Consider the following 25,106-nt stretch of genomic DNA (forward strand, 5'->3'; position numbering starts at 1 on the left):
TCTAAATAAAGCACATTTGTTTGATGGGCTCTATTCAGAATGACAGGAGTAAAGAAGTGAAAATGAGTGTGCAATTCAACAAGCTTATCTCAAGACTGCAAGACTCGGGCAGTCCTTATGAAAGAACAGGTACATTTCAAACATTGACATTAGAGTTACAACAACTCTCTCTCTACACAGAAATCATGCAGGCTGCTGTTTCTCAGTATATGTTCACATGTCAACAACTGGGTAAGTAATTTTTTTAATTTTCACAGTCTTTTATTTTTGTTTTTCCAGGAGTGATCTTGATGCACATGCGCTACTCGTCAGAACGAGAGGCAGTGGCGGCGATGATGGCTCCAAGGATTGTGGACCCTGAGAACGCACACACTCAACTCCTGCCATTCATTGCTTGTGAGAGCTTGATCGTCAGAGGCAAGATTTTAAATTCAATTGAAAGTGCTTCATAATGTTAACAATTTATGATTTGTGTGTGTTTGTGACATTAATTTCAACGTTGTTGTTTTTATAAATTTATTTTCACTTACAATATAAACGGTAGTCATTACATGTACGTGTATACAAATTAAATCTTCATGCATGCATGTGGCATATTGCAGTTAGGGTATATTCAGTAATCAATTAAGTCAAAGTATTAAGTCAAAGTAATGTCATTAATAGTTCATCTCCTTCTCTCTCTGCTCCTGTCTCTGTGATGCTTGCTCCTGTGGCCATGGCTACGGCTCCCTCTGTCGTCATGACTACGATGATCTCGACGAGATCTCCTAACAAAGAGAAGGAGAGAGTAATGAAAACATAATATTATTCATAATTATACGAATAAACTATTCCTATTTGCATAATCCTAAGACCCACTATGAAATTAAAAGACCTACTCCAACTTTCAAGAACTAGAGAGGGACTGTAAGTACGTACATACACACTACTGCAGCAAGCAATGACTACTCTACTCTAAATGAACAGACTTTGACATGGCAGAAGATTGTTCCTCCACTCCACGCAAACAGTCAGAGAGAGTCTGGATGATGATGTGGCTAGTTTCCGTGTGTCCAGTCACAGACTGCTTGATGAGCCCAATGGCAAGGTTCAGAGTGTCTATAGCATCCTCAAATTCACCTGTAAAACAATGTATCTATTGACCATACTAGCCTTGACCATACTAGGGAGTTCAAGAACACTCATTGACCATACAGGACAATATCATAAAAGAGGTACCTGTTTTGGAGTAACTGAGTGCCCTGTGTATGGCACTGCTGGAAATGGCCCTGTTCCTCTGGTTGGCATCAGATGCCTCATCCTCGGACAGTCTGGACCCCCCTCCCCCATCCATGGACATTGGCACACTCCCACCCCCTGTGCCAACCCCACCCTGAGCAGCCATGTTCCGGAACCGAGAGAACAGCTCCATCTAAAAAAAGAGCACAATATATACACTGTAATGTCCCAACAGTCCACGAAAACAAAATTATTCACAATAAAAACAGTTTAATTCTAGTATGGAAGATCACCATATTCTGAGGAGTATTCTTGGAGGCATCACCTGACCCGCCCTGCGTCATATCATGGAGGAATGCGGGATTGAGATGAGCACCGGCCGTTTTCATATGTTCCATACCAGGCATGTAGGGAAGACCAAATCCATGCTGAGCAAAAAGAGAGGAAAAACATTGTTATCAAGATCCTCTCTGTGCATGTACACCACTCACTGTGCTGCCTGGTAGAACAGGGGGGAATCTGGGAGGCAACAGACCAGCTAGTCCGGGTAGACTATGGTTCATCATACCAGCGCCAGGGAACCCAGGGGGCATCCCGGGAATATGTGGAGGGGGCATGCCTGAGGGGATCAAGCAGTTACAGTTGATACTACATACATACACATTTTATGGTAAAATAATGATAATTAGGACACAATCAAAACACCAATTTCAGAAAAGTATTGTAGTTTTGACTCGGCACTCAACACTCTAGATTAGGAAGGCTATACTTGTACAGTACAAGTACCTGGTGGCAGTCCAGGCATTGGTGGCATCATGGGTAGACCAGAAGGGGCAGAGAAGGTGTTGCTGCTAGGACGAGGGGCGACGATCTTGGCACTGGCTGTAAACCCACTGGCTGTAAACCCATTGGTGGAGCTGGTTACCGGTAAGCTGCTACTCGGGATCCCTGATTTTACTGGAGGTATAATTGAGAGATGAACACAAGGAAGTACACAAGTAATGATACAAATGACGCACCTGAAATGCACTTTGCTTCAAATGTGTGAGGACTAACTTTGAGTGCATACATTACAAACGGTTTCTGCTTATGTATGACAACCCTGCGAAGAGACAGTCATAAAATCAACACTGCCAGTATGCATCAATAGATAGAGAGAGACACTTACTCCTGTAGTTTCTCACACGCTGTGGTTGCCAATTGCTCACTAGAGAGTTCCAACAATGCATACCTGCAGAGAGATAGAAAGAATAAACTACCGTATAGTCGGAAATTTTCATGAGGTGCAACATTTCACATTTTTCAAGGGCAGAGCAACGTGAATACTACAACCCACAAACATTTTTTCTGAGGGCTCTCGAGCCAAATAGTGAAAATTTCCTGCTATACGGTATTATCAAGGGCGTATAAAAGAAGAGAGGGCATGCAACAGCAAATGAGCAGAGTTCAAACGTGGGCGGATGAATGTGCATGAAATGCTAAAATTTCTATTTTTAGCAAATGCACACATTCCTCCGCCCACATTTGAACTCTGCTAGCTACGTGTACTGATAGTGGAGTTGCATGCCCTCTCTTCTTTTATACGCCCTTGGTATTATTATACAGTAATAATAATTTGTCCGTACCCCTTTGACTGTCCGTTAGTTCTGTTCTCGTAGAACTTGACGTTCTTCACCTCTCCCAGGCCGGATTCAGCCATCGCTACTACCAGGTCCAAGTCCGTGGTCCACTAAAGAGGAGACAAACAAATTAGCAGCAATTAACACACACACGCACACACACACACAGTGTACTGTAACTTCTTCGTGAATGACTTTTTAAACTTAACGGTCTTTTCGGGAATGCTTTCTAAGATATACGAAGTGGGTTGACACTCTGAGCTATGCTACGTACCCATGTGAGATTTCCAATGAAGATGGAATTCTTTCTGTTTGGCTCCCGCGAGTAAATCAAGCTGCCCCCACTACCAAGAATCCCCTGGGAAGTTTTGTTGCTCTCTAGTCGGGCCTGAACTGTTCGCGTCATCTGGTCCGCATTGAACCTAGCTGAACCAGACTCTAGAAAAAATGACATTGATAGGCCTGCATAATATGCTTATGGATTTTACACGTAGGCATTGTTATCTTAAGCCCTGTACATGTAGGTAAATGTAACCTAAAGCTGGTTCATTTTTTTCATTCACATCATATTTTTGCGAGCAAATAATTATGTTTAGAAATGGCATTCATACAAAATCGATGTTCACAGAAACAGGAGATCTAAGGCATGACAACAATACCCAGTATTACTAGTTCTAGTAAAACCGAGAAAAAGAAGAGAAAATGAGACAGAAATTGTGCACGCTACCATATCCAAGAGAGGAAAATAAAATTCTATGAGTTAGTATTATACCAAAAAATAGAAATCAGTCGTGAAAGTAGCAATCAATACTATTAAGAGATCAACAATAAAATAACGTATACGCATAACACTATAATTAACTAAGATTAATGAAAGTGAAACAAAACAAACTTTAACAGGGCACAACCAAATAACAAACCTTCCATTGCTTCACTGTCTATCTTGACTCCAAGAAGCTGAATGTAAAAACAACAAAAAAACACATATAAATAGAGTCGTAACTTTTTACAGTCATTGCACACACCTCATCAGCATTTGGGGGCGTGGCATTGTGTGCCCTGGAGGGGGCGGTGAGAACATCGTCAAGGAGATCGTCACCAAGGCGAGAATCTATCGATTCCAATCGACCTCGAGAGCCACCCTGTATATTAAATATTACTGTCGATTTGAGGCGAGACGTACGTAAACTTACACGTTACAAAACACGAATCAAAGCATGCACAAAATGTGATACATTGCTAGTGTAGCACTTTTAACTCCACCTCGGCAAGGCTTTCCTCAAGATCATCAGTGTAAAGCCAGTCTTCTGTTGTCGCCATTTTCAGAGCACGTCTCGGTCGTGTGATACTAAGGAAATTCCTTCAATATGTCACATGACAGAGATAAAAGGCTGAAGTAGGTAGTCAACACATGTACACGTACGTACATACGTACGTACACAGTACAGGATCAGCAAGAACCTCTCCTATCACTCTTTTACGTGTATCCACAGGTAAGGAGAGCATGCCACAAGTACTAGTGATCTTGCTTAGCTTGTCAGAATTCTGTGTGTATTAGGTTCTGTATCAGAAACACAAAATTAATCCATGTGCACAGGTTCCATAGTTGAGATGAGCAAACCTCCTCGTACGTTGAATGTTACCAGCCCTGAAGAGATGGAAGTGGGGGAATTCCCTGCCCCACAGCCCCTACCAACGCCCACCGTAACAGCCGCCCTGCCCATCCAACCAATGATCCCTATACCACCACCCCCATCCACGGCCGACCTAGCCACCCTTTTCGAGTGCCCTGTGTGTTTTGACTATGTGTTACCCCCCATATTCCAATGCGAGTCCGGCCATCTAATATGTACTCAATGCAAACCGAAGGTCCTATGCTGCCCGAGCTGCCGAGGCCCGTTAGGAGGAGTGAGAAACCTGGCCATGGAGAAAGTTGCAGAGACTGTTCAGTTCCCGTGTAAGTACGTCCACTCAGGGTGCACTCTGAGATTCCTGCACAAAGCCAAACGAACTCATGAGGATGTGTGTGAATATCGACCCTATTCTTGCCCCTGTCCGGGGACCTCGTGTAAATGGCACGGAAGTTTGGACCTTGTACTGGACCACTTACTCACAGCACACAAGACGATTACTACTCTTCACGGCGAAGACATTGTGTTCTTGGCCACGGACATTAACCTACCCGGAGCAGTAGACTGGGTGATGATGCAGTCGTGTTTCGATCACTATTTCATGCTGGTCCTGGAGAAGCAAGAAAGACACGAGGGGCATCAGCAGTTCTTTGCCGTGGTGCAGATCATAGGGACAGAGAAACAGGCTGAATCGTTTAGGTATGTACATGTGTGTGTGTATGTGTTGGCAGGTTACCATGCTAGTGAGCGTGGTTGTGTATGAAATGAATGACATTGTTGACATTTGTAATACTAGCAACTATCAGTAATGTGACATCCAACTCTTAACTTGTGACCAGCCCTAATTCCCTGACAGCTGCCATTTCCTTTTTTAGAACGAGGCTCCCCCCTATAGCTAGATTATGCTCACAGCTTCACATAATTATAAGGTTTAGCTATAATACTAAAGCTTTTGTAAGTGTACAAGAACTTGTAATTAAATGTTGGCTCAGTGTACAGTCATAATTATCCTGTTTTTTCACCCTGTCCCATGCAGATACAAACTAGAGCTGATGGGCCATGGTCGCAAGCTGACATGGGAGGCAAAGCCACGGAGCATCCACGAAGGAATCGCGAGTGTGATTTCCACCAATGATTGTCTCATCTTTGAAACCACCATGGCACAACTGTTTGGCGAGAATGGAAACCTTGCCATCAATGTTACGATCTTCAAATCATTTTTCTGATTCATGTTATAATCATACAAGTTTCTCTTTTCTTTCCCTAGCTACCAGTATACACCATGCCATCCCATCCACCCCTCTCTTGTCAATCTGACCCTAAAAAATATAATTGTTGGAAAAAATTAATTTTTGACTGCAAAAAAGGAGGGTGGGGCTAGACAGTGATGATCTTTACCAACTCAAACATGTGGGCATGCATACTACTATTAATACTATACTTGGCACTAGGAATTGGCGTGCTATTGAAAAGGTATATCCTATAGCTAGTGTTGACAATAACTGATCATATGATGAGCTGCTGAGAGGTTAAGATGTACGGCAGAGACTGAGCGGAGGCTTGGGAATATAAGCACAAGCTAAAGTTTACAAAAACCAAAGGTACATTATTTTGATCATAGATAGATATACAAACTAGCTCTAGCTTTTACTATGAAGCCAAAGATTACATAATTATAGAGTATAGTGTAGCCAATGCATGATCGCACCTTGCAGGATATCAGTGTGTAAGGGTTAGTTGCCTTAGTGTTGTCGTGGACTTGATTATGTTAGCGTACACGCAACAAATGCAACGTTCAGTAGCCTAAGTACCGATAGGTTACCTTTGCGTTGACGATTTTCATGTCCACAAAACCACAATATAATGTGTGAGATTTGTGTGGCTTGTTCAAAACCATTTGTTTTTATTGAGTCCTAAGCTCGAGTACTTGAAAGGCAGTAGTCTAAATACACCATTGATAACCATGGTTGGTTTGTCATCACACAACACCACACAGGTTATTCCTGTGCATATGAGACAATAGGGTACAACCCTTCACTATGATACCATCGTAGATAACAATGTCACAGCATTTGTGAGATTAAGCATTGTGTGAGATTACTCTGTGTTAGTGTTCATGAGATGCGTTATTTTTATGGTGTGTGTGTTCACTTGACTGCCCCCCAGGAATGTCGGAAGAGGACGATGTGTTTAGTGAGGACGCAGCTGTCGTTAAACACAGTGGTAGCGGAGGCCTTGCCGCACTGATCGCCAAAACCAGACACACCGGTCAACTCAAGGACATTACAAAGAAAGACAACAAAGGTCACCTCCAACGAATACTCAGTGTTCCGGAACAATCCGCTCAATCAGCTGAGGGATCTAAAGTCACCTATCGCTCGTCGGTATCTGTAAGCCCGTCAAGTCGCAATGCGAAATGTTCGTCTGTTGTAGTCTTGTCTCAAAGCAAATCGCCACTACTACCACCACATATGACCTCTAACCTTAGCTCCCCATCCGCCGGCATTTCCTCTACGGGCACGGAAGACACACCCACTTCTGGGGATACGTCTCCAAACCAATCTGACAGCAAGCGACGAGAATCGAACAAACCAGTGCCCAAACCACGGCTCGTTAAGCAATCAACGAGAGGGTCTGACTCATTGACTAAGGAATCGACTAAAGAATTGCAAGCAGAAGACTTAGAGAATGAGAATAGACAATGCTTAGAGGAACAGCCGTTGGAACCTGAGAAAACGGAGAAGAAATCGTTGCGTAGTCAGTCTGACAATACAGATGGACAAGCCAGTAAACCCATTCCAGTTCCAAGATCTACTAGAAGCAAAACTCAGTCTGATTTAGAAACAAAACCAGAGACACCCCAAAGTCCCGTTCCAAAGCCACGTTCTGCATCGAAGCTCATCACTGTTCAGAATGACGAGAAGGTCAAAGCTGTGAAAACCCTTCAAGCTCTGTTACCAACTGGGGGCAAGCAAAAGGAGGAACCTCTTGGCCCTGATGGACTGACACGTACAGAGAGGAGCCTCCAACAAATGCAGAAGTTGTTGAATGAGGAGTAAGCTAGCTATATTGCATTGTAATCCATCTCCTAGGTATCATAGTTTTCAAAAACTTGTAAATTAAGTTCATATTGCTTCAGAGTGCTCCTGGTTAGTTTTAATGGATGCTCATAGAAGTGAAGCCTTTTATACTAGTCTATGGTTGGCACCATTTACTAGGTGTCGTGTAGCTTGTACTGTGATCAGTTACCTTTTCACAAGGCAACATTAGGACAATTTCGTGTAGTGCCATACTATAATGATTATATTATATACCCCACATGACATTCTGTTTGTCACTGCTCCTCCCCCACACTCCCAGCACACAGAACAGTGAGACAATAGATCCATTTCCTTCCTCTGATACTACTGCCAAAGACACAACCTCCAACAAGCCAAAGCCTCCTCGCACAAGAACCACAGTGTCTGAAAGCTCTCCCCCCAAAAATGATGTTAGCGTTGGAGCTAGACCACCAAGCAAGTCAGTCAGTGATGACAAAGACTCTACCGTGGGTGCAACCAATAAACAGACTAACATAAAAGTAGCCAGTGTTGCCGTTAAGACGAGCAAGCCAGCTGTGGAGTCAAAGGAAAAGAGCCCATCGCCTGCCAGGGAGAATGCTCCCCCACAAGGGATAAGACCGTCTCCACCAAGACCATCTCCACCAAGAAAAGTCAGCAGTGAGGAGACTAACAAACCATCATTGCCTGCCAGGGAGAATGCTCCACCACAAGGGATAAGACCGTCTCCACCAAGACCATCTCCACCAAGAAAAGTCAGCAGTGAGGAGACTAACAGACCATCAGCTACTCAAGGCTCACCCTCTTCAGGCAGTATTACTACCAGTGACACAGATACAAGAGTCTCTCAAACTCCCAAAGAACCGGCAAAAGGCTCCGCTCCTCCGACCAGACCTGCTCCCCCTGCACGAATCCTGAAGCCACCTCAGAAGACGATTCAAATCAAATCGGATTTAAGTTGGATTAAGAGGAAGGACTCTATTGATAAGTACGACTCGAGCACCTCCCTATCCACCAGTCAAACTATGCCAGACCTTACCCCAAGTCCAGCACCAGTACGGAAACCACTCCCCTACCGTAGTCATGCAATTATCACACCGACCACTCCTTCATCGGGACTTGCGTACGCACCACCTACCCTGAACTCCCACCCCAAGCCACCTTCGAATTCAAAACCCTTGGCAGTGTCAGGTTCAAAGTACAATCGTAATCGAGCTGGGACAGTTCTCAGCAACAATGAGCCAGTGGAGGCAGCCAAAAACAAAAGGAGGAGGAACAATTCTTTCACGAGGTCCACGAGTGATGACAGCATAGCCTCCAAAATTGCGGTCAGTACCTGTTGCTACAATGGCTAATTGTATTTGATTAGCTACATGTACAATGTCATGCATTACTTAACAGTATTATATTTTAATTGCTTCACCCACATCACAGTTTGTACGGTGTTTCCTATATAGAGTGCTAGTCTGTTTTTCTGTGATGCTTGTGTAACTGTAACCCTTCGAATCAGCTAGCTAGTATACAGCACGTGTATCTTCTGCATTAATGTGCCCCGGCCACTCTCTAGCTGTTGTTTGTCCTCTGCTTAGGATGAGGGTAAGAGCAAGAGCAAGAAGCAGTCTCCTCCCAAGAAGCCTCCCAGAGTGAGGCATCTCAAGAACTCCTCTGACTCCAGACCCATCTCCATGATCGAGGCCAGTGCGGTACGTGAACTACACAAGTGCCTATAGCTTCGTTTATACATGTACTTGAAACAAGTAAGACATTTATGTGATTTTCTCTCTACAGAATCAGCGGAGTAAGTCTCAGCAGTTTACAAGCAGCTGCTTGGTTGGGACCATGCCAAGAGATTTGCCTGAGGATAGTGCAGTAAGGGACCACCTGACATGCATACACACACCAACATACACACCTCTCTGTGCTTTGTACTATTGATATAGGATCAAGATTGTTTGTGTAGCCATTAAAACCTCTGCCCCCCCCCCCCCACACACACACACAGAGCCCCAAGAGAGGCAGGAAAGACTCTCAGTCAAAGCCAGAGGTGAGTGTTAGTAAGCCATAGACTGGCTGCAGTGAATACAATATCACTTTGCCAATTACACCGTCCAGTTCAAAGCATTTCTCAACTCTTTAGCTATTAGCTATACTCTCCCTGCACTTTAATACTCCCAACATTCCTTCTGAGTATATACAACCACCTTGAAGCCTCGCTGATTGTCAACACGTTAATGCTACAGGGGTATTAAATATTTAAGTATCTAGCTGGCTATGGCTTGAATCACATGTGTTTGCTGCGTCATGCTGCATGCACACTAATTAATGAGTACAGCTACCATAGTAAAAGTGCCTCATTGTTTAGCCTAGTCCGTTTTTTAATTTTAGGTACATATATTGTAGTTGTGTGCCCTGTGTCACTCTCACACATACTATGCACACACAAACAGAAAAAGGGGTTTCTTGGTCGATTCAGAAACAAGACTCAGTACAAGGCTGAAAGTAAGTGTATTCATGATATGGTATTCATGCATATGATATGGCTTGTTGTTGAAACCATTGTGGTTTGCCAGCTGGCAGTTTGGGGGCTGTCCAAGGGAGTTCCCCTCGTGTGTACACACGTTAATTATAATGATATAAGTGCATGTGCCTGGCCTTGTTGGCATTATACACTTGTAAGTAAAAGTAGTTCAGTTAAAAGTAATCTGTAAAGAAAATGAGCTTCAAGAGAATGAGTATAAAGCGTATCTTCAAGCGCCACTCAGCCCCAGAGCTGCCTTGTGATGACAGGAGGCAGTCTGCAGAGCTTGCAACGTGTGAGTGTGTGTGGTGTTGTGTCCTGGGGTGGGCACTGTAGGTTGTGTATGCATGGTGTAATTAACAGCCTGCATGGTATGTTTATTCACTGCATTTGTGTACCCTATACAGTGGACTTATTTGGTCAATAGTATTGACTATCGATCAGGCTCTAGCTAGTTATCATATGTATAGATCTACGTACTCATGTGTACGACTTGTGAATCAACAGTTTGTTATAGTTGGCTCTATTGAAAGAGTAATAAGACAAGCGTTGTATACTTGCTCGCTATATAATACTGTGGTTGTGTTTTTTCAACCAGTTAGAGTCTCTCTAGATGTGTGCCCACTGTAGAGCTAGCTGTAGTCCTTGTAGCTATAGTTACAAGTAACTTGACACAAGGCCTCGATCGCTACAAGTATGAACACTGATAGGCCACTTCCTCGACTATCCAAGCCACTGGTGTCCCCTAAACCACAGACTGGGGCTAGATTGTTAGTGTTCCCACGTAGATCATGTGACTCTCTCCATGTCAGACAGCTCTCCTCTAATCAATCTCCCGAGTGTCACTCTATCAAGATTCATCTCTGTTCTCACGATGACCAGGGTATTGATTATTGCAGGGTTCACTGATAAAGTGATTGACAAAAAACTGCCTCCTACCACCACCCACACACAACCTACGTGTATATGTACTAAGTAGCCGTACTAAACCCTCTCCCCCACACACACACACACACAGCTCCCACCCTCCGCGAAGAACCGGACGAAGAGACTGATAGCAGCAGTGACGATGAGAAAGGGGGCACAATCAGTACGTATACATACATGTACGAGGCTTGAGGGTATACAATACCTCAGTCTGTACCTTACAATAATATTGTGTTAACCAACTATGTACCCGTGCTCACATGACAATCATATGATCCTTACAGGTAGAATGCCTCGGCTCCGACATGTAACACCTAAATCCAAGGTAAGCAAAATCGCTCCCAGAGTGTGTGTGGTGACATTTGACCTCCATACAGTCAACGGATCTCGATGACACAGAGTCCGAGTACCACCAGCTGTTTGAGTACGTGTTCGTGGTGGAACTCAAGGACAAAGGCAAGGGAGCATTGGACACAGAGATCACCTACACCTTCCCACCCGCGGTGAGACCTCTCACAGTGTGTGTGCATGTTCCTTGTTCCTTGTTCCCATTTAAGGCTGTACATGTGTACTGTATTTGCCACTATAGTATGTAATCATCTGCAAATCCACCCCACCCCTCTCCAGCCTGAGCAGTTGTTCTCTGGAAAGGACGCGGCACTACTTGCCATCCCTCAATTCTGTTTCCCCGACATCGACCAATGGAAGCCCACCAAGAGCTATAACAGTGAGAGCTTCTCCTTTGTGCTCACCGACATGATGGGCGGTCGCAGGTTCGGCTACTGCAGGAGACTGTTGGTGAGTAGGAAACTCTGAAAGCCTATAACTGTTAGTAAATTCTGGTTTCTGAAAACATACATATAGAGCTTTTTTAAGGATAGTGAATTCTAAACAAAGATCATTCTCTAGCACATTTCCAAAACGATTTTGACAAATTAGATTACGCTTTCACTCTTGTTTCAGCCGTCTGGAAAAGGTCCCAGACTTCCTGAGGTGTACTGTATCGTGAGTCCCCTCGGCTGCTTCTCCCTCTACGAAAAGGTACACTCATTATACACAACCCTGTGCCCATGTTCAAATTACCCCCCTCCCCCCGATCTGCACGCAGATCCTTGACGAGGTAGAGAAAAGGAGAGCTGTGTCGTCGTCGGCTGTGTTCACCTTCCTCAAGGCTATTCAGGCCAACCCCTTCCCCAGACCTGTGAGTGTGTTTGTGTATAATTATAGTAAACTGTGAAATTGCAAGTCATTAAGAAAAATAATACTGAAAGTTGGTGTTTTGATCTGACAAGGCTTCTTGCTGATCAACTCACACCATGTACAATTATTATATGATGTGTTTCCTCTTCCTACAGGGAAGGAGTGTGGAAGTCAGAGCATTTGGTGTAAGTATGCCATTTATGTTTTGTTTGTTTAATATTTGTGTGTGTATGGAATTCAGACTTATGTATTGTCCTCGTTCCATTCCACAGGCTCGTGGTGCTGGACTGGAGACTGTGGTACTGACTCGACCCATGGACTCAAGACTGGAGCATATCGACTTCTCCCTCCTCTTCTCTACTCTGAGCCCCCGCAAGATCATTCAAATATTCTCGTCCTTGTTGCTCGAGCGACGGGTCATCCTCTGTGCCAACTCACTCAGTCTACTCTCTGGCTGTGCACACGCTCTCCTGGCACTCCTCTACCCCTTCGAGTGGCAGGTGACAAAGGAGTGGAGTGCATGGGGGGGGGCTTTGTTCTATGGACCATCAGAACTCTGGTTACAGAGCCGGTTCTAATTGAAGGGGACTTATACACGTAGGACCCAGCCTTTATCATGTGTCCGTTAAATTGTCAGTAGAATCAGTGTACAAGTATTATACATGTAATAATCAGTTTTAATCGTTTCTTTCCCTGACAGCATGTGTTCATTCCTGTCCTGCCGAACAGTCTGATAGACTTTGTATGCTCACCGCTCCCCTACATCATTGGCATCAACCCGTCCCTCATCAAGGAGCTGGACTCCATGGAGATGGAGGACGCCCTCGTCATCGACCTGGAAAAGAAGAAGTTTGTCATGAAGGTGAGGTATACAATGTATCATAATTATGTACTATGAATGTAGCTGTCAAATACTTAAAGTAGATTAATTGGAATTGTACAATATATATATTGTATGTGCATGTGTGTGTCTATGAATGCTCTCAACTCTGTAAGGGGTTATTATTGTTTTCGAAATTGACACTGTCCTTTGTACTTATTTCCCTTGAGAATGTGACACACTGAAAATGCTTATCTGTGTATCTGTGTGTTTACTTACTTCTCTCACCCTTCCCCCTCCCCCATATTGTATAGATTGGGGACGAGACCTCTATCCTCCCCACAAAACTCTACCAATACCTGGAGCATTCTCTCAGCTCCTCTGTAGTTTCAGGGGAATACAAGAAAGGGGCCACCTCCACCCGTCGGGCTGATGAGATCGTTGTTAACACCTTTATGACCTTCTTTGCATATCTCTATGGCGACTACAAGGCGTACATGAAGCCTGTTAAGAATGAGAAGGAGTTTCAGAGGCCGGAGTTCATTGAGACATTCAGTTCAAAGTCTACTAAAAGGGTATGTGGTGTATGGGTGGTTGTTTGAATGTCCCTAATTGTGTTGTTGCTATGGGTACAGTTTTTGGAGGCGTTCCAGATGTCACAGCTATTTGAGAACTTCATTGAGCAGCGAGAGAATCCAGCGAAAGAAGAGACCACTGCTCAGAGTATGTTGCTAGCTGTATGGTATTAGTCCATGCACTGTTGCTTCACTGTGTGCTCTTATGTTGCCTGTATGGTATTAGTCCATGCACTGTTGCTTCGCTGTGTGCTCTTATGTTGCTAGCTGTATGGTATTAGTCCATGCACTGTTGCTTCACTGTGTGCTCTTATGTTGCTAGCTGTATGGTATTAGTCCATGCACTGCTGCTTCACTGTGTGCTCTTATGTTGCTAGCTGTATGGTATTAGTCCATGCACTGCAGGGCTGCATCCAGGATTTTGGATCAGGGGGGAGAATTGGGCTAATTAAAAATGTAGGAGGGGCGAAGTCATCAGAATTATAGCAATACAAATGAATCTGCCAGATCCTAGGGGGGGGGAGAATTACCCCCCTCGCCCCCCCTCAATGCAGCCCTGCACTGTTGCTTCACTATGTGCTCTTATGTTGCCTGTATGGTATTAGCCCATGCACTGTTGCTTCACTGTGTGCTCTGTCTTCATTGCAGGTCACTTTGAACAGCAGCTCCCTGTACTCCAGCCAAGATGTCGAGACATAGAAATGTAAGCTCTAGTTTACCATTTAGGGAGTAAAAATTAAGTCGTGTAGGTTTATTTCATTGTGATGATGGTTTTTACCGTAATCTCTACCTTTTCAGCTTTAGCTCAAAGTCAAGATTTGACAGATGGAAATTAGCAAAAGGTTTGTACACAATATTCATCATAACGGTATTGAACATTTGCTTTGTTCCCTGCAGGAATGAAAAAGAAGTGAATTGTTTGCGTGAAACTCAAGCAAGCCATTTTATATCACTGTGTGTATGTGAACCCCTTGCCCCTTGTTTGTGTGTAGCCTTGCTAGCCCAGCTAGTTTCCTATTTATAAATTTAGAGTGCTTTAGTTTTGTAAACCACAAATTCTGCAATTCAGTTCCCTCAGCAATGAATTTGGTAAAGATCATTGTATAAATAAGTACCTTCGTTGGGTGGCTTGTCATGTGCAAAATAAGGGTGGAGCTGTCTTGCCTAGCCTAGCAACTTCAACTCAGAGCTCAACTTGTGTGTACTAGCTAATATTTAATAGTATACACAAATTGCAGGATAAAAACCATATGATACTATACTTGTTGGTAATTAAAAACAATAGGATTGTCTGCATTCCATGTGATCTTCTTTCCAGTTTGCTTCTTGACAGGTGTTGTCCAGAGCCCCTTTCTTTTGAGCAATCTCTCCTCTCTTGCAAAAGCTGCTTCTCTTACTTTCATATCCTCCAGCTGTTTCTGTCGCGCCAGCTGTGTCTTCTCCTTCTGTTGAGGTGTCTTGGGGCTCATGATGATGAGGTAGTCACTAGTACTGTCAGTCTCCCTAGTACTGTCAGTCTCAGCAATAACATCAGTGGTATTGGTTGATACTGTGTCTGTGGTGATACAACGCCCAGGTGGACTGGAATACTGGTGATTGTCACTGGAATGTTCACTTTGTCTGTTCTCGGAATGTGTCAACAGTTTTGCGCTCAATGCCTTTGATTTTGATTTTTGATTCTTTACAGTTCCTCTGGTTGTTTTAGCTCTTTTTGTTTTCCTTAATGGGCAAGACTCTCCAGGCCTTGTTGAGCATCTAGTCTCTGTTTTTGGAAACAGTCGTTTTCTCAATTTTCTTGGACTTATTCGATGGAGGATAGGGGCTATATCGACAGAGGACACTCTTCCTAGCCTCTCTGTGCTCTCTTTAGACATAGTCATTCACACAGGCGCTTTATGCAGTTAAAAACTCATGAAGGTTGTCAAGTCTGTTTTCAGTTTTGTTTGATAGGAAATGATCACTGATATCAAAGTTGAATAGATGTTCACGTTCTGTGTAAGTGTCATTAATGATCTTTACCAAACTGGAAAACATTTAGATTTCGTATTTCTATGATTTTAATTAAATTATCACCACTTCTCAGCTCAACTTCTTTTCCAATTTGCACATTTTTCACCATGCCAACAACTACCGTGAAAATGTGCTACATTGTACCTTGGAGGTCTTTGCTTAGTGAGAGCTCACTACTGGACAGAGACATTGAACTAGGTATTATTATCTATTCGAAGCCCCATGACACAATGTGTGTAACTATGTATCCCTCACAGCCAATTATTCCTGATCTCTGAGGAAGTACAACTGCGTTTGCTTCCCCAATGGCCACTGGTACAAGTCTGCGTCAGATCAGCAAGAGTACTGACGAGGGCTTCAAAAGACAACAATCTCACATGGAGCCCTCATTCAGCAGCAAACTCTCAGTCTCAAAGGCCAGCTTCCACAGTATGAAGAGTGAGCCTGACTATGGTCAGAAGGTTTCTCCACAGAAGCCGGTGAAGTCTTTGAGCAAGAATTTCAATATGAGTTCCTATTTCCACAGTTCTTCATTAAGTGGCGCTAGCAAATCAGATAGGTGAGGTCATTAATATTGCATGCAGTGACAAGCAATTTTTCAATTTTTATACTCCCTCGTAATAATTATGTATAGCATACAAAATCTGTTCGTGATAATGTACTATCAGTCGATATATACCCTTTTCCCCATTCATATCTTTTGGAAGTGATGCATTTGGAAGCTTAAGCAACCGCGCTCTTCGGAGAAGGATGTCTAGACACATGTCTTGCATGCTACCCATAAAACCGTTGGTGGTGAGAGCTCGGTTCACCAAAGAGGAGTTGAGGGACAAACTACGCTATGCCATTAGAATGATTCGGTTGTTTGTGAGGCTCCACCTTGCTCTCAAGATGTACTCGCGTGAGATGGACAAGGACTCAGTGCAGACTCTAGATCAGGTGACATGGTAGTTAGCAACCTAGGGGTATGTATGTGAGTCACTGTGTACGTCTGGGTGGTGGTGTGAATGTACGCACTTACTGTACGTATATTGAGTGTTTGTGTAGAGAGAGGAATTGTATGATTTTTAAGAACAGATGTGCCGCATGTACAGTGTCCTGTATATCCCCCCTGCAGCTGAACTACTATTCTATGGAATCTGAGTTCACCACAGAGACGCTTGTGTTCACCAAGAGCTACTTCTCTGCTTCCAATGTGGTGAGTGGGAATTGACAGTTGATTCCTAGAAATACAGGATGTTGATTCCTAAAAATTCAGGATGTTGATTCCTAGAAATACAGGATGTTGATTCCCAGAAATTCAGGATGTGCTGTATAATATTATGAGATTCTATACTAATTGTGTTACTTAATAGTTCCATGCTTTTCTGTGGTCCACCTAACAAGTGTGTGCCTGTCTTGCCAAACCTGATATTGCCCACACCCAGAGATTGGATGGTTTTATTTCCATTAGATTTGGGATGGTTGGAGGGCAGCTCGTTCGTTAATTGATAAAGTTATTGTACAGGAAGTAATTATGGGGGCTCAATTCAACTTTTTATTGGGACAAAAACTTGCCAAAAACTATGGGATATCATTATTTTTAATAGCCTTTACTGTTTTAGTAAAAACGTTTCATTTTTGGCCATAATGACAGTCTTGGCAAATATCCAATGTTAAAATTAGAAGTAGTTTAAGTACAATGGCAAGCAATGTAATTGATAAGCTGGCCATTTTGGTGCATCCAGCATCCATCCACCCACTCCACACCCCCCTCACACACACACACACACACACACACACACACACACACACACACACACACACACACACACACACACACACACACACACACACACACACACACACACAGGTGTACATGCCAGTGTGGGCCCGGACACTGCTAGCCACCAGCTCCAAGGAACGCTCTCAAACTGACATCACTCGAATGGCATCACTCATACGACGACTCTTCAGCAAGTCACTTCAAGAGGACAACCTTCTCTACCTCTGCAAGCACTGTGCTTACACAAGGTGAACTTGTACGTACGGTACGTATAATTATTATAACTTGTGACAATAAATAAATAATTATAAAATAGGTACGAAAAGAAGCGAGTCCTGATTCGCACTGGTCATCGTCCTCTTTTTTGCTATGTTATTTTCTCCGGGTCTGTTTTCGTCAACATTGAGCACGAGGACAAGAGCACTGGGAAGAAGTACTCGCGCACAGCGATAGTGCTAAAGAAAGGAGCTGTGTTTGGGGTGAGTGTTATTATTGTAATAATCGCATGTTGTCCTATTATTCACTGTGATTCATACAGTGATTAATCGCGTATCTAATTGCACGTCGTCAAGGGATTAATAGCACTCATAACACAAGCACTGGCAAGGTTAATAGCACTCGGCTACGCCTCGTGCAATTAGTATCCTTGCCATTGCTTGTTACTCGTGCTATTAATCCCATATTGCACTCTTAGCCATACTATTAATCATATGATTCCTATTAGTGACTGGAGAGTGTACATCAATCCCTTATCATATCTGGTCCAGTAATTGCACGCTGTCAGTGACAACATATTATTTTCGAATGAATGGCCGCGGCTGAAAATGCTGCAGAAAACTTCCTCATACACGATTAAAAATCTAGTATGGTTACTCGTGCAATAAGGGACTATTAGCACTCAATTACAAAGTGCTATTAATCCCATATTGTACGTACTTTTAACCATACTATAATTATACTAATTGCATTGTCAACAGTCCCTCTAGAGCCACTATACTGTCTGGTCTGTAATGCTATCTCTGTGGGCAGCTTTGAAGTGAGATACAGTTTCCTAAACTTGATACGATCCATATCGGTGCTCTTGCAGGAAAGAACCTTATCATTGCTTGAATTCCTTTTCAAACCACACGGACTATACACAGTGATGTGTTACACAATGTCGCCATCCTATACATGTACTTCATGCCATCTGCATGTACAGTGTTGGTCTCCTCTATAGGCACTTACCTCTTCTCTCTATTATATTATATTCTCTATTATATCTCTTCTCTCCATCTGAGGGTTCTATTATTATTAATTACACCCGGCCGGCCTTGCAGGAGACAGGTGTCATTCACAACGTGCCTCGTAACGCCACCATTGTTAGCCGGGAGAATGTGGAGTGTCTCTTGGTACCACCGGACGTGTGCAAGAGAGTCTTCCCCGTGGAGATTGACTCGGAGTACACATACAGACTCGCCAACATGAGGTACGTGGGTGGTGTATCATGTGAGCTAGTGTTGTTTTACGGAGGTATTTAATTTCATTTGTAGGCAATCTGACTTGTTTGCTGGTTGGCCGGAGGAAGCTATACAACAGTTGTGTGGAGACACCAGAGTAAGAGAGGTAATTTAAATTACGTTACAAGATTTCCTTGTTCCTTCGAAAATCCACACACACACACACACACACGCACGCACTCACATACAGTACTCTTATGATGAAGTTATTGACAAGAATGCAAGAGATTCCGAGTTCATCTACATGGTTGTTAAGGTAACACCTATATCCTACGTTGTCAATGCTATATCAATTATTATGGCCAGCATATGTAAGGCTTTATCAATTGATCTGCCCACTCCCTTAATTACCGGTTTCCTTGTTGAGATTTGTCCTCCAACATCACATTGTTGATGTGGTATTAATAATATTGGCTTTGTAAGGTGTATATATTTTCATCCTCCCCCAATTAGCAACAAGGAGAAAACAAACAATTTCTTAAACTCTCCACTTCTCTTTATGAGGCGTGCCAACCTACAAGATAGCTGCTTGTTGCTGGTAAACCACACACCATCAGTTTTGTATTTATACCCACTGTTTAAGCAACATCAAGGCTCCATAGTTTGGCTACAAGTTGCAAATATGTGATAGCCAACAAAATTGAGACACCCCCTCACTATAACCACCCCTTCACCCACTGGTACGCCTTTGCTGTTGAGTGATCAGACCTTGTTTGTTGGAGCCCTAGTTAAGATACAGCACCTGTGCTTTAGTTACTAGGCAGCAAATGCACTCAACCATATAAACACAGCGAGACATTCTGTCCCAGAGTCTACTGATTGATTAATTGCTTCTGAATAAGTTTATAAATCCATTACAGAAGATGTGAAAACACGGCCATAGAGACAAAAGTCTGCACCTGTAGTTGAGAGTTGTTATTAAATACACTGAGCTGTAGTTTTCATATCCAAGCTGCTACGTTTGTTTAGTCACTTTATAGTTAGTTGTACACATTGAGTGCATCATGTCATCATGTATAGCAATTACATATTGGGTCCCCTTATTAGTGTGTACAGAACAAGGGTGTGTCATTGTGTACATCCCATCCCATTGGATTGTTGATTAGATGTATGGTTATTTGTAACGGTAATTGCTGTCACAAATTGTGCATGCAATGTAATTGTGTCAGAGTTTTTAATGCTGTGCTGTACGTATAGTGTTAGCAGGTATTTCATACACCCTATAAGTAGCGCTTGTCATCTCTTAACATCGAGATTAGTTATATGGGATAGGATACACAGGTAATTATGGGGATAGATACACAGGTAATTATGGGGATAGATACACAGGTAATTATGGGGATAGATACACAGGTATTTATGGAGATAGATACACAGGTAATTATGGGGATAGATACACAGGTATTTATGGAGATAGATACACAGGTAATTATGGGGATAGATACACAGGTAATTATGGGGATAGATACACAGGTAATTATGGGGATAGATACACAGGTATTTATGGAGATAGATACACAGGTAATTATGGAGATAGATACACATGTAATTATGTGAGTTGTTTAACATAATTAGTATATGACTGATGTTAAGTTGTAATGCATATTCGGAAGTTTTACCTGATCTCATAACGTGTATATGTATATACAGCTAGCTATTACAACATCATTTAGCGTCACGTACGTGTGTACAGCGCTAGTCTCTAGGCAATTGCTGTTTGCATAGGAGTTGGTCAGTGAGTAATAAAAAAACAGCCATTATGCTAACCATCCCCAATTTCAGTAATTCACAGGACGGTATAATGACATTACAGTCAATTAATGAAATCAATTAAGCGAATCCCTCATTAATTACGTTAGCCTTCCCTACTCACGCTCACGGAAATCCCTGTCACATCTGTAATCGATTAGTTAAAAATTAAAATACATTTTACAGCAATTACAGTGTGTGTAGATAGTGCAATACTGGTAGAACCTTGAACCTAGAGATACACAGGGTCCTTGGACTGTGTACTGTGTATATGCATCTTGATATTGCATTGTTCTTTGTTTCCAGTAGACATAGCAACATAGTGTCAGTGCCAAGAAGTTGCCCGCACTTGGAGCTCTGTCTTGTAGCACGCCCTGACTATATGCAGCTGCTTCTCACAGGAGTACTGTTAAATCTTAGGCCGTACAGAAATTCCCAGCAACAATATATTTGTGGCTAAGGGGCAGCTTTTAATGTAATAACAGGAAGCTCACAAAATTTGTTGAGTACGTTTGATCAGCTGTCTCCAAAGTGAGCAGCATAATTATGGTGGAAACAATTATTATCCAATTATGTGGATTGAAGCTATCTCTTTGTGTCTAGCCTTTCCGGCTAACCCACCATAACTTGTATTATTTCATGTATAGTTTCCCTATCCTTTCCTGATCCTTTCCTGTAGGGTCGTGTGGAGCTCATGGCTTACGTGGATATGTCCGACGATAGCTGTCAGCAGTCAGTATCAGAGCACTCCTTTCTCCCACCCATACCAGTGCCACGCCCACAATCATTGCTAAGCAACGGCAGAAACTCGTCGGTGCAGGCTAGGGACCGTATGGTTGTCTCTATTGATTTTCTTTATCCTCACCAGACCTGTGTAAGTAACTATACCTACGCACACACACACACACACACGCACGCACACACACGCACGCACACACACACACACACACACACACACACACACACACACACACACACACACACACACACACACACACACACACACACACACACACACACACACATGCACACACACACACACACACATGCACACACTACATACAGGACCTCCTATCACTACTCAAGCCCAACAGATTTACAACTCCACTGATCCTCGTTAGTCGGGGGGCAGAGATCATCCGCTATTCAAAGCTCCGTCTTAAGACCACACCCCCTCTCAGATGCTGGAAATTGATTCTGGAGAAAGCAAAATTGTCTCCAACGTGAGTCAGAGATAATGTAATTAAATAGGGAACAGCTGTCGTTGAAACATGCAGTACATGTGGCATATGGTGGATTGACTGTTATGTGGTTAGAGTCATTCATGCATGTAATTATTGCTAATTAATTGATTAACGCTATAGTTACATTTCTAGCATCCTTGGCCAATTACGTTCGGAGGAACAACATGCAACACAGCTGTGCTGCGTACGTCTACATTTACTTTCCCCCGCCATTGCTTGCATGATTATGAGTCATAATTACTTCTCCATGCATATAAAGCATATGCAGCCAAGTACCAATTAATTGTCCCCATTGCACTATAACAATCGTGTAAATGTAGCCTCCCAATTTAATAGCATTCGAACTGTAGTAGTCATATTTGGTGACCAATAGACCTTAGCTGTCTTGTGTATATGCATTAGCTCGTAACCGTTAGTCATTCCCTGTCATTATGACAGCTTGCTCAGCCTTTTGTTTTCATGCTGTAAGAAATTCCCATTGGCTATCTCTAGTTTCCTTGACAACCGTATCAACTTCTCTGCCTGTAATGTGTACTAGTAACACTATACTCACAGTTCCCATGAATGGAATAATGATCGACCTACCACATACAGTGTGTGCGTGCTTGTGTGTAGTATATGTAATTAAGTGTGTGAGGTACAAAAAAATAGCTTTGATCTTCATAACATGCATACCCATTGTTAAGCTTAATTGCAATCACAGTTTTACATTGCTAAAATTAATAGTAATGGATACCTAGCCTTTTCGGTATATCTAATTTTAGCCCTGAGAAATCTTGCGAGTGCATATCTTGTGGTCCTCACGGCATGCACCAGTACCTAGGTCACATTCTTACTTCCTTTGAAATTCCAATAATACTACTTAATACATGATCCCATATAATGGTGTCTCATTCCTCGTAAATGGCTTCGATAATTTGCTTGGAATGTAGTACCACTTTGACACATTACCGAGTTACTTTCTCATGGTCCTCATGACTGTCCCGTTAGCTCATGTACCTTTTGACAAACCAAGACAACGGATTTGATCCATAACTGGCCATTTTGTGGGTGACTGAAGTCTGTTAAGTGAGAGCAGTGTGCAGATGTGGGGAGATAGAGCTAGGGCTGTGGTGTCCCTCACCCGGACGTGATATACCAACTGGGAATTATTCGCTACAATAACTCGATATGCACTCACCAATAACAAAACAGCTGCACCCATACGCAATAGTGTATCCTTATTGCATGGCTGAATAATTATTTATACATGTAGGAACATGTTCAAAACAATTATGTGATTCTTTTGTTAATTAAGCATGTAATTTTCTCAATTATGTGTACAAATAATTCCTATCATCTAATAGTTTGAGCAAATCAGCACTGAACTTATACAGCTGTGTTGGAAAGCCGATAGTGGCATTTGTCCCGGTCTCCCTAGGTTCTCAAGTATCCCTAGCCTCATCAAAAGGTGCTGACTTACTCAGAGACTTTCATGAGGTAACCACCGCTGTGTGTGGGGGGCAGTCATTATCAAGAGCCTGTCATAACTGAGGCTAAAACCTCTTAACACTCTTGTCCTGTAACCACAATGGCTTCCCCCTGTGTACACATGCACTCTCAAGTCTCAAGTACCCTCTTATTGTCTGCTTTGTTTACTACAAATATAGCCCCCAGACAACCACCATGTCCTTAGGGTAACTCTCCAGTCATACACGTATATAGCTGGCACTTCCTCTGTCCATTGACTACGTTACACTTATATGCACACAGGGTATGTAACGTTTCGTTATAATAATTATATGCTAATTCTTCCTGTTATTGAAAAGGTAATATGATTTGAGCAGTCTCATGATTTCATGCCAAAACAGAGAGCCTCGGGTGTATGCCTCTATTTGGTGTGTGTGTATATAGCTGAGAGTTTCCATGGACTCTGTTTGGCTTATTAGTTTTTACCATGGAATCATATTTCCTAAATTTGCTCTTCGGTGTTGCACACATGCACTTGTTGCTAGGGACGTAATATGTATCAGCCAATCATACTTTATCAGTAAAAGTTGGAATTTGTGCAAAAAAGTTTCATGCACATGCATAAGAACTTTACCACCTGTTGCTAATTATCTCACCACAAATTGGTATTTCTGATAACACTCTTACATTATTGTGTACCTTTTGAACAGACATCTGTCTGCCGGAATCCATTAGACTTCAGGGATATGATGTTACCGTATTGGGTCCATTGATAATAGTGCAGCAAGGAAAACCTGACCCTTATATAAAATGTGTACTAGTAATGCTGTGAGTTTGTACAGCTACGTAAACGTGACTAGGTTTGTATTACTCTTTAAATGGTGAAAGCAATTCCGCTATTAAATGCCGTGTCAGATTATCTCATTAACATGACTTGTATAGATAGACTCTGCTGTCATACATTTTGTACCGGCCACCTGTTTCAGCAATTCACTTATAATAATAGCCACCACTAACTATAGGAACAGCAGGGTGCCTTCAAACCATAAAGTATAAGAAGCTTATATGTACTAGCCTAACTAAGTCCCCAATCACAGACTTACGTAGTTTAACTTGCCCCAGGTATCCGGGCAACAAGGTACTCTCTAGATTGTGTATAGAGTATCGGCAATGGTCTGCATATAAGAGGCTGGTTCTCTGGGACACACTGGACAGCTCCTGCGGCCGTTTCAATGCAATGAAGCCAGAGACGAACAAAACAGCTGTCAGACAGTTCTCAAAGAAGAAGGTCGACGAGGATAAAGGCGACACCTTCACTGTGGAGAGCCTTAGGACTTGTCTGCAAAATGAGGTATTACAGTTTTACTGTAGACATCGTCATAGCACATATCTGTGGTGAAGTCCACTAAAAAGAGAAATGAGGATAGAACCCTGGCTTGCTCCTACGTGTTAATTTCACGTTTGTGTGTATATAGGTTATGGACTCCTTGGGTATTGTAGTCAATATTATAATTGTGTCAATTGTTTGTAAGGGATGTTTGTTATTATCTGCATGGCTTTGCTTGTTGCTACAGGCACCATTGCACGATCTTATGATGCACAGTCACAAAGGAATGTGCATTCAAAACTGGAACTGCTTCAGTAAAGATGGCTGCAAACCAAACCTCAACACTCATAGCAGGTCCCTCTCAACTAGCTAGCTGTAGAATCAATTTCCTCGTCCAAAACTCAATTCAGTCAATAATGATAAAATTATATAGTTTTGTGTATTTGAATTTCACATATACTTATTGAAATGCGAATTAAGTTACAATGGTCTTAAT

The 25,106-nt window shown here is 42.7% G+C and overlaps 5 protein-coding genes across 5 annotated transcripts; 4 read left to right on the forward strand and 1 right to left on the reverse strand.

Annotated features, from left to right (window-relative positions):
• On the forward strand, nucleotides 1-554 carry LOC135346499 (uncharacterized). The gene is made up of 3 exons (XM_064544128.1): nucleotides 1-129; nucleotides 181-231; nucleotides 280-554. Exons 1-3 carry the CDS (start codon nucleotides 24-26, stop codon nucleotides 450-452), a joined length of 330 nt encoding a protein of 109 aa, XP_064400198.1. The 5' UTR covers nucleotides 1-23; the 3' UTR covers nucleotides 453-554.
• Nucleotides 500-19,279, reverse strand: LOC135346496 (cleavage and polyadenylation specificity factor subunit 7-like). Its single transcript, XM_064544124.1, has 14 exons — nucleotides 19,270-19,279; nucleotides 4,101-4,158; nucleotides 3,863-3,979; nucleotides 3,758-3,794; nucleotides 3,112-3,275; nucleotides 2,844-2,947; nucleotides 2,387-2,449; nucleotides 2,238-2,320; nucleotides 2,005-2,175; nucleotides 1,710-1,837; nucleotides 1,512-1,646; nucleotides 1,219-1,411; nucleotides 969-1,119; nucleotides 500-767 (listed from the first exon to the last, which is right to left on the reverse strand). The coding sequence occupies exons 2-14, from the start codon at nucleotides 4,155-4,157 to the stop codon at nucleotides 665-667; spliced, it is 1,506 nt and encodes a 501-aa protein (XP_064400194.1). The 5' UTR covers nucleotide 4,158; nucleotides 19,270-19,279; the 3' UTR covers nucleotides 500-664.
• On the forward strand, nucleotides 4,171-5,817 carry LOC135346498 (E3 ubiquitin-protein ligase Siah1-like). Its single transcript, XM_064544127.1, has 3 exons — nucleotides 4,171-4,330; nucleotides 4,435-5,167; nucleotides 5,505-5,817. The coding sequence occupies exons 1-3, from the start codon at nucleotides 4,249-4,251 to the stop codon at nucleotides 5,692-5,694; spliced, it is 1,005 nt and encodes a 334-aa protein (XP_064400197.1). The 5' UTR covers nucleotides 4,171-4,248; the 3' UTR covers nucleotides 5,695-5,817.
• Nucleotides 5,905-14,666, forward strand: LOC135346493 (DENN domain-containing protein 2B-like). The gene is made up of 21 exons (XM_064544121.1): nucleotides 5,905-6,069; nucleotides 6,635-7,523; nucleotides 7,829-8,855; nucleotides 9,117-9,230; nucleotides 9,316-9,396; nucleotides 9,530-9,571; nucleotides 9,975-10,026; nucleotides 11,064-11,135; nucleotides 11,257-11,297; nucleotides 11,350-11,475; nucleotides 11,600-11,770; nucleotides 11,936-12,013; nucleotides 12,081-12,173; nucleotides 12,328-12,357; nucleotides 12,445-12,672; nucleotides 12,873-13,034; nucleotides 13,307-13,567; nucleotides 13,628-13,715; nucleotides 14,216-14,270; nucleotides 14,366-14,409; nucleotides 14,465-14,666. The coding sequence occupies exons 2-21, from the start codon at nucleotides 6,637-6,639 to the stop codon at nucleotides 14,479-14,481; spliced, it is 3,669 nt and encodes a 1,222-aa protein (XP_064400191.1). The 5' UTR covers nucleotides 5,905-6,069; nucleotides 6,635-6,636; the 3' UTR covers nucleotides 14,482-14,666.
• On the forward strand, nucleotides 15,528-25,079 carry LOC135346495 (uncharacterized). The gene is made up of 13 exons (XM_064544123.1): nucleotides 15,528-15,775; nucleotides 15,835-16,136; nucleotides 16,285-16,516; nucleotides 16,695-16,775; nucleotides 17,430-17,590; nucleotides 17,659-17,821; nucleotides 18,662-18,810; nucleotides 18,875-18,947; nucleotides 19,032-19,097; nucleotides 21,270-21,464; nucleotides 21,656-21,813; nucleotides 24,406-24,634; nucleotides 24,858-25,079. The coding sequence occupies exons 2-13, from the start codon at nucleotides 15,883-15,885 to the stop codon at nucleotides 24,981-24,983; spliced, it is 1,887 nt and encodes a 628-aa protein (XP_064400193.1). The 5' UTR covers nucleotides 15,528-15,775; nucleotides 15,835-15,882; the 3' UTR covers nucleotides 24,984-25,079.
• Nucleotides 25,080-25,106: the final 27 nt, after the last annotated feature.

Source organism: Halichondria panicea, chromosome 13, assembly GCF_963675165.1.
Source record: "Halichondria panicea chromosome 13, odHalPani1.1, whole genome shotgun sequence".
Taxonomy (NCBI): domain Eukaryota; kingdom Metazoa; phylum Porifera; class Demospongiae; order Suberitida; family Halichondriidae; genus Halichondria; species Halichondria panicea.

Excerpts from the sequence above, each read along its gene's own strand:
- LOC135346499 (XM_064544128.1), top strand. The coding sequence starts at position 24 with ATGGGCTCTATTCAGAATGACAGGAGTAAAGAAGTGAAAATGAGTGTG. Across the intron at positions 130-180 it reads CAGTCCTTATGAAAGAACAG|AAATCATGCAGGCTGCTGTT; the intron begins GTACATTTCAAA and ends CTCTCTACACAG. Across the intron at positions 232-279 it reads GTTCACATGTCAACAACTGG|GAGTGATCTTGATGCACATG; the intron begins GTAAGTAATTTT and ends TTGTTTTTCCAG.
- LOC135346496 (XM_064544124.1), bottom strand. The coding sequence starts at position 4,157 with ATGGCGACAACAGAAGACTGGCTTTACACTGATGATCTTGAGGAAAGC. Across the intron at positions 3,980-4,100 it reads TTGAGGAAAGCCTTGCCGAG|GGTGGCTCTCGAGGTCGATT; the intron begins GTGGAGTTAAAA and ends TTTAATATACAG. Across the intron at positions 1,647-1,709 it reads CTGTTCTACCAGGCAGCACA|CATGGATTTGGTCTTCCCTA; the intron begins GTGAGTGGTGTA and ends CTTTTTGCTCAG.
- LOC135346498 (XM_064544127.1), top strand. The coding sequence starts at position 4,249 with ATGTACACGTACGTACATACGTACGTACACAGTACAGGATCAGCAAGA. Across the intron at positions 4,331-4,434 it reads TCTTTTACGTGTATCCACAG|GTTCCATAGTTGAGATGAGC; the intron begins GTAAGGAGAGCA and ends CCATGTGCACAG. Across the intron at positions 5,168-5,504 it reads AAACAGGCTGAATCGTTTAG|ATACAAACTAGAGCTGATGG; the intron begins GTATGTACATGT and ends TGTCCCATGCAG.
- LOC135346493 (XM_064544121.1), top strand. The coding sequence starts at position 6,637 with ATGTCGGAAGAGGACGATGTGTTTAGTGAGGACGCAGCTGTCGTTAAA. Across the intron at positions 9,231-9,315 it reads CCATGATCGAGGCCAGTGCG|AATCAGCGGAGTAAGTCTCA; the intron begins GTACGTGAACTA and ends TTCTCTCTACAG. Across the intron at positions 12,014-12,080 it reads GCTTCTCCCTCTACGAAAAG|ATCCTTGACGAGGTAGAGAA; the intron begins GTACACTCATTA and ends ATCTGCACGCAG.
- LOC135346495 (XM_064544123.1), top strand. The coding sequence starts at position 15,883 with ATGGCCACTGGTACAAGTCTGCGTCAGATCAGCAAGAGTACTGACGAG. Across the intron at positions 18,811-18,874 it reads TACAGACTCGCCAACATGAG|GCAATCTGACTTGTTTGCTG; the intron begins GTACGTGGGTGG and ends TTTCATTTGTAG. Across the intron at positions 18,948-19,031 it reads GAGACACCAGAGTAAGAGAG|TACTCTTATGATGAAGTTAT; the intron begins GTAATTTAAATT and ends ACTCACATACAG.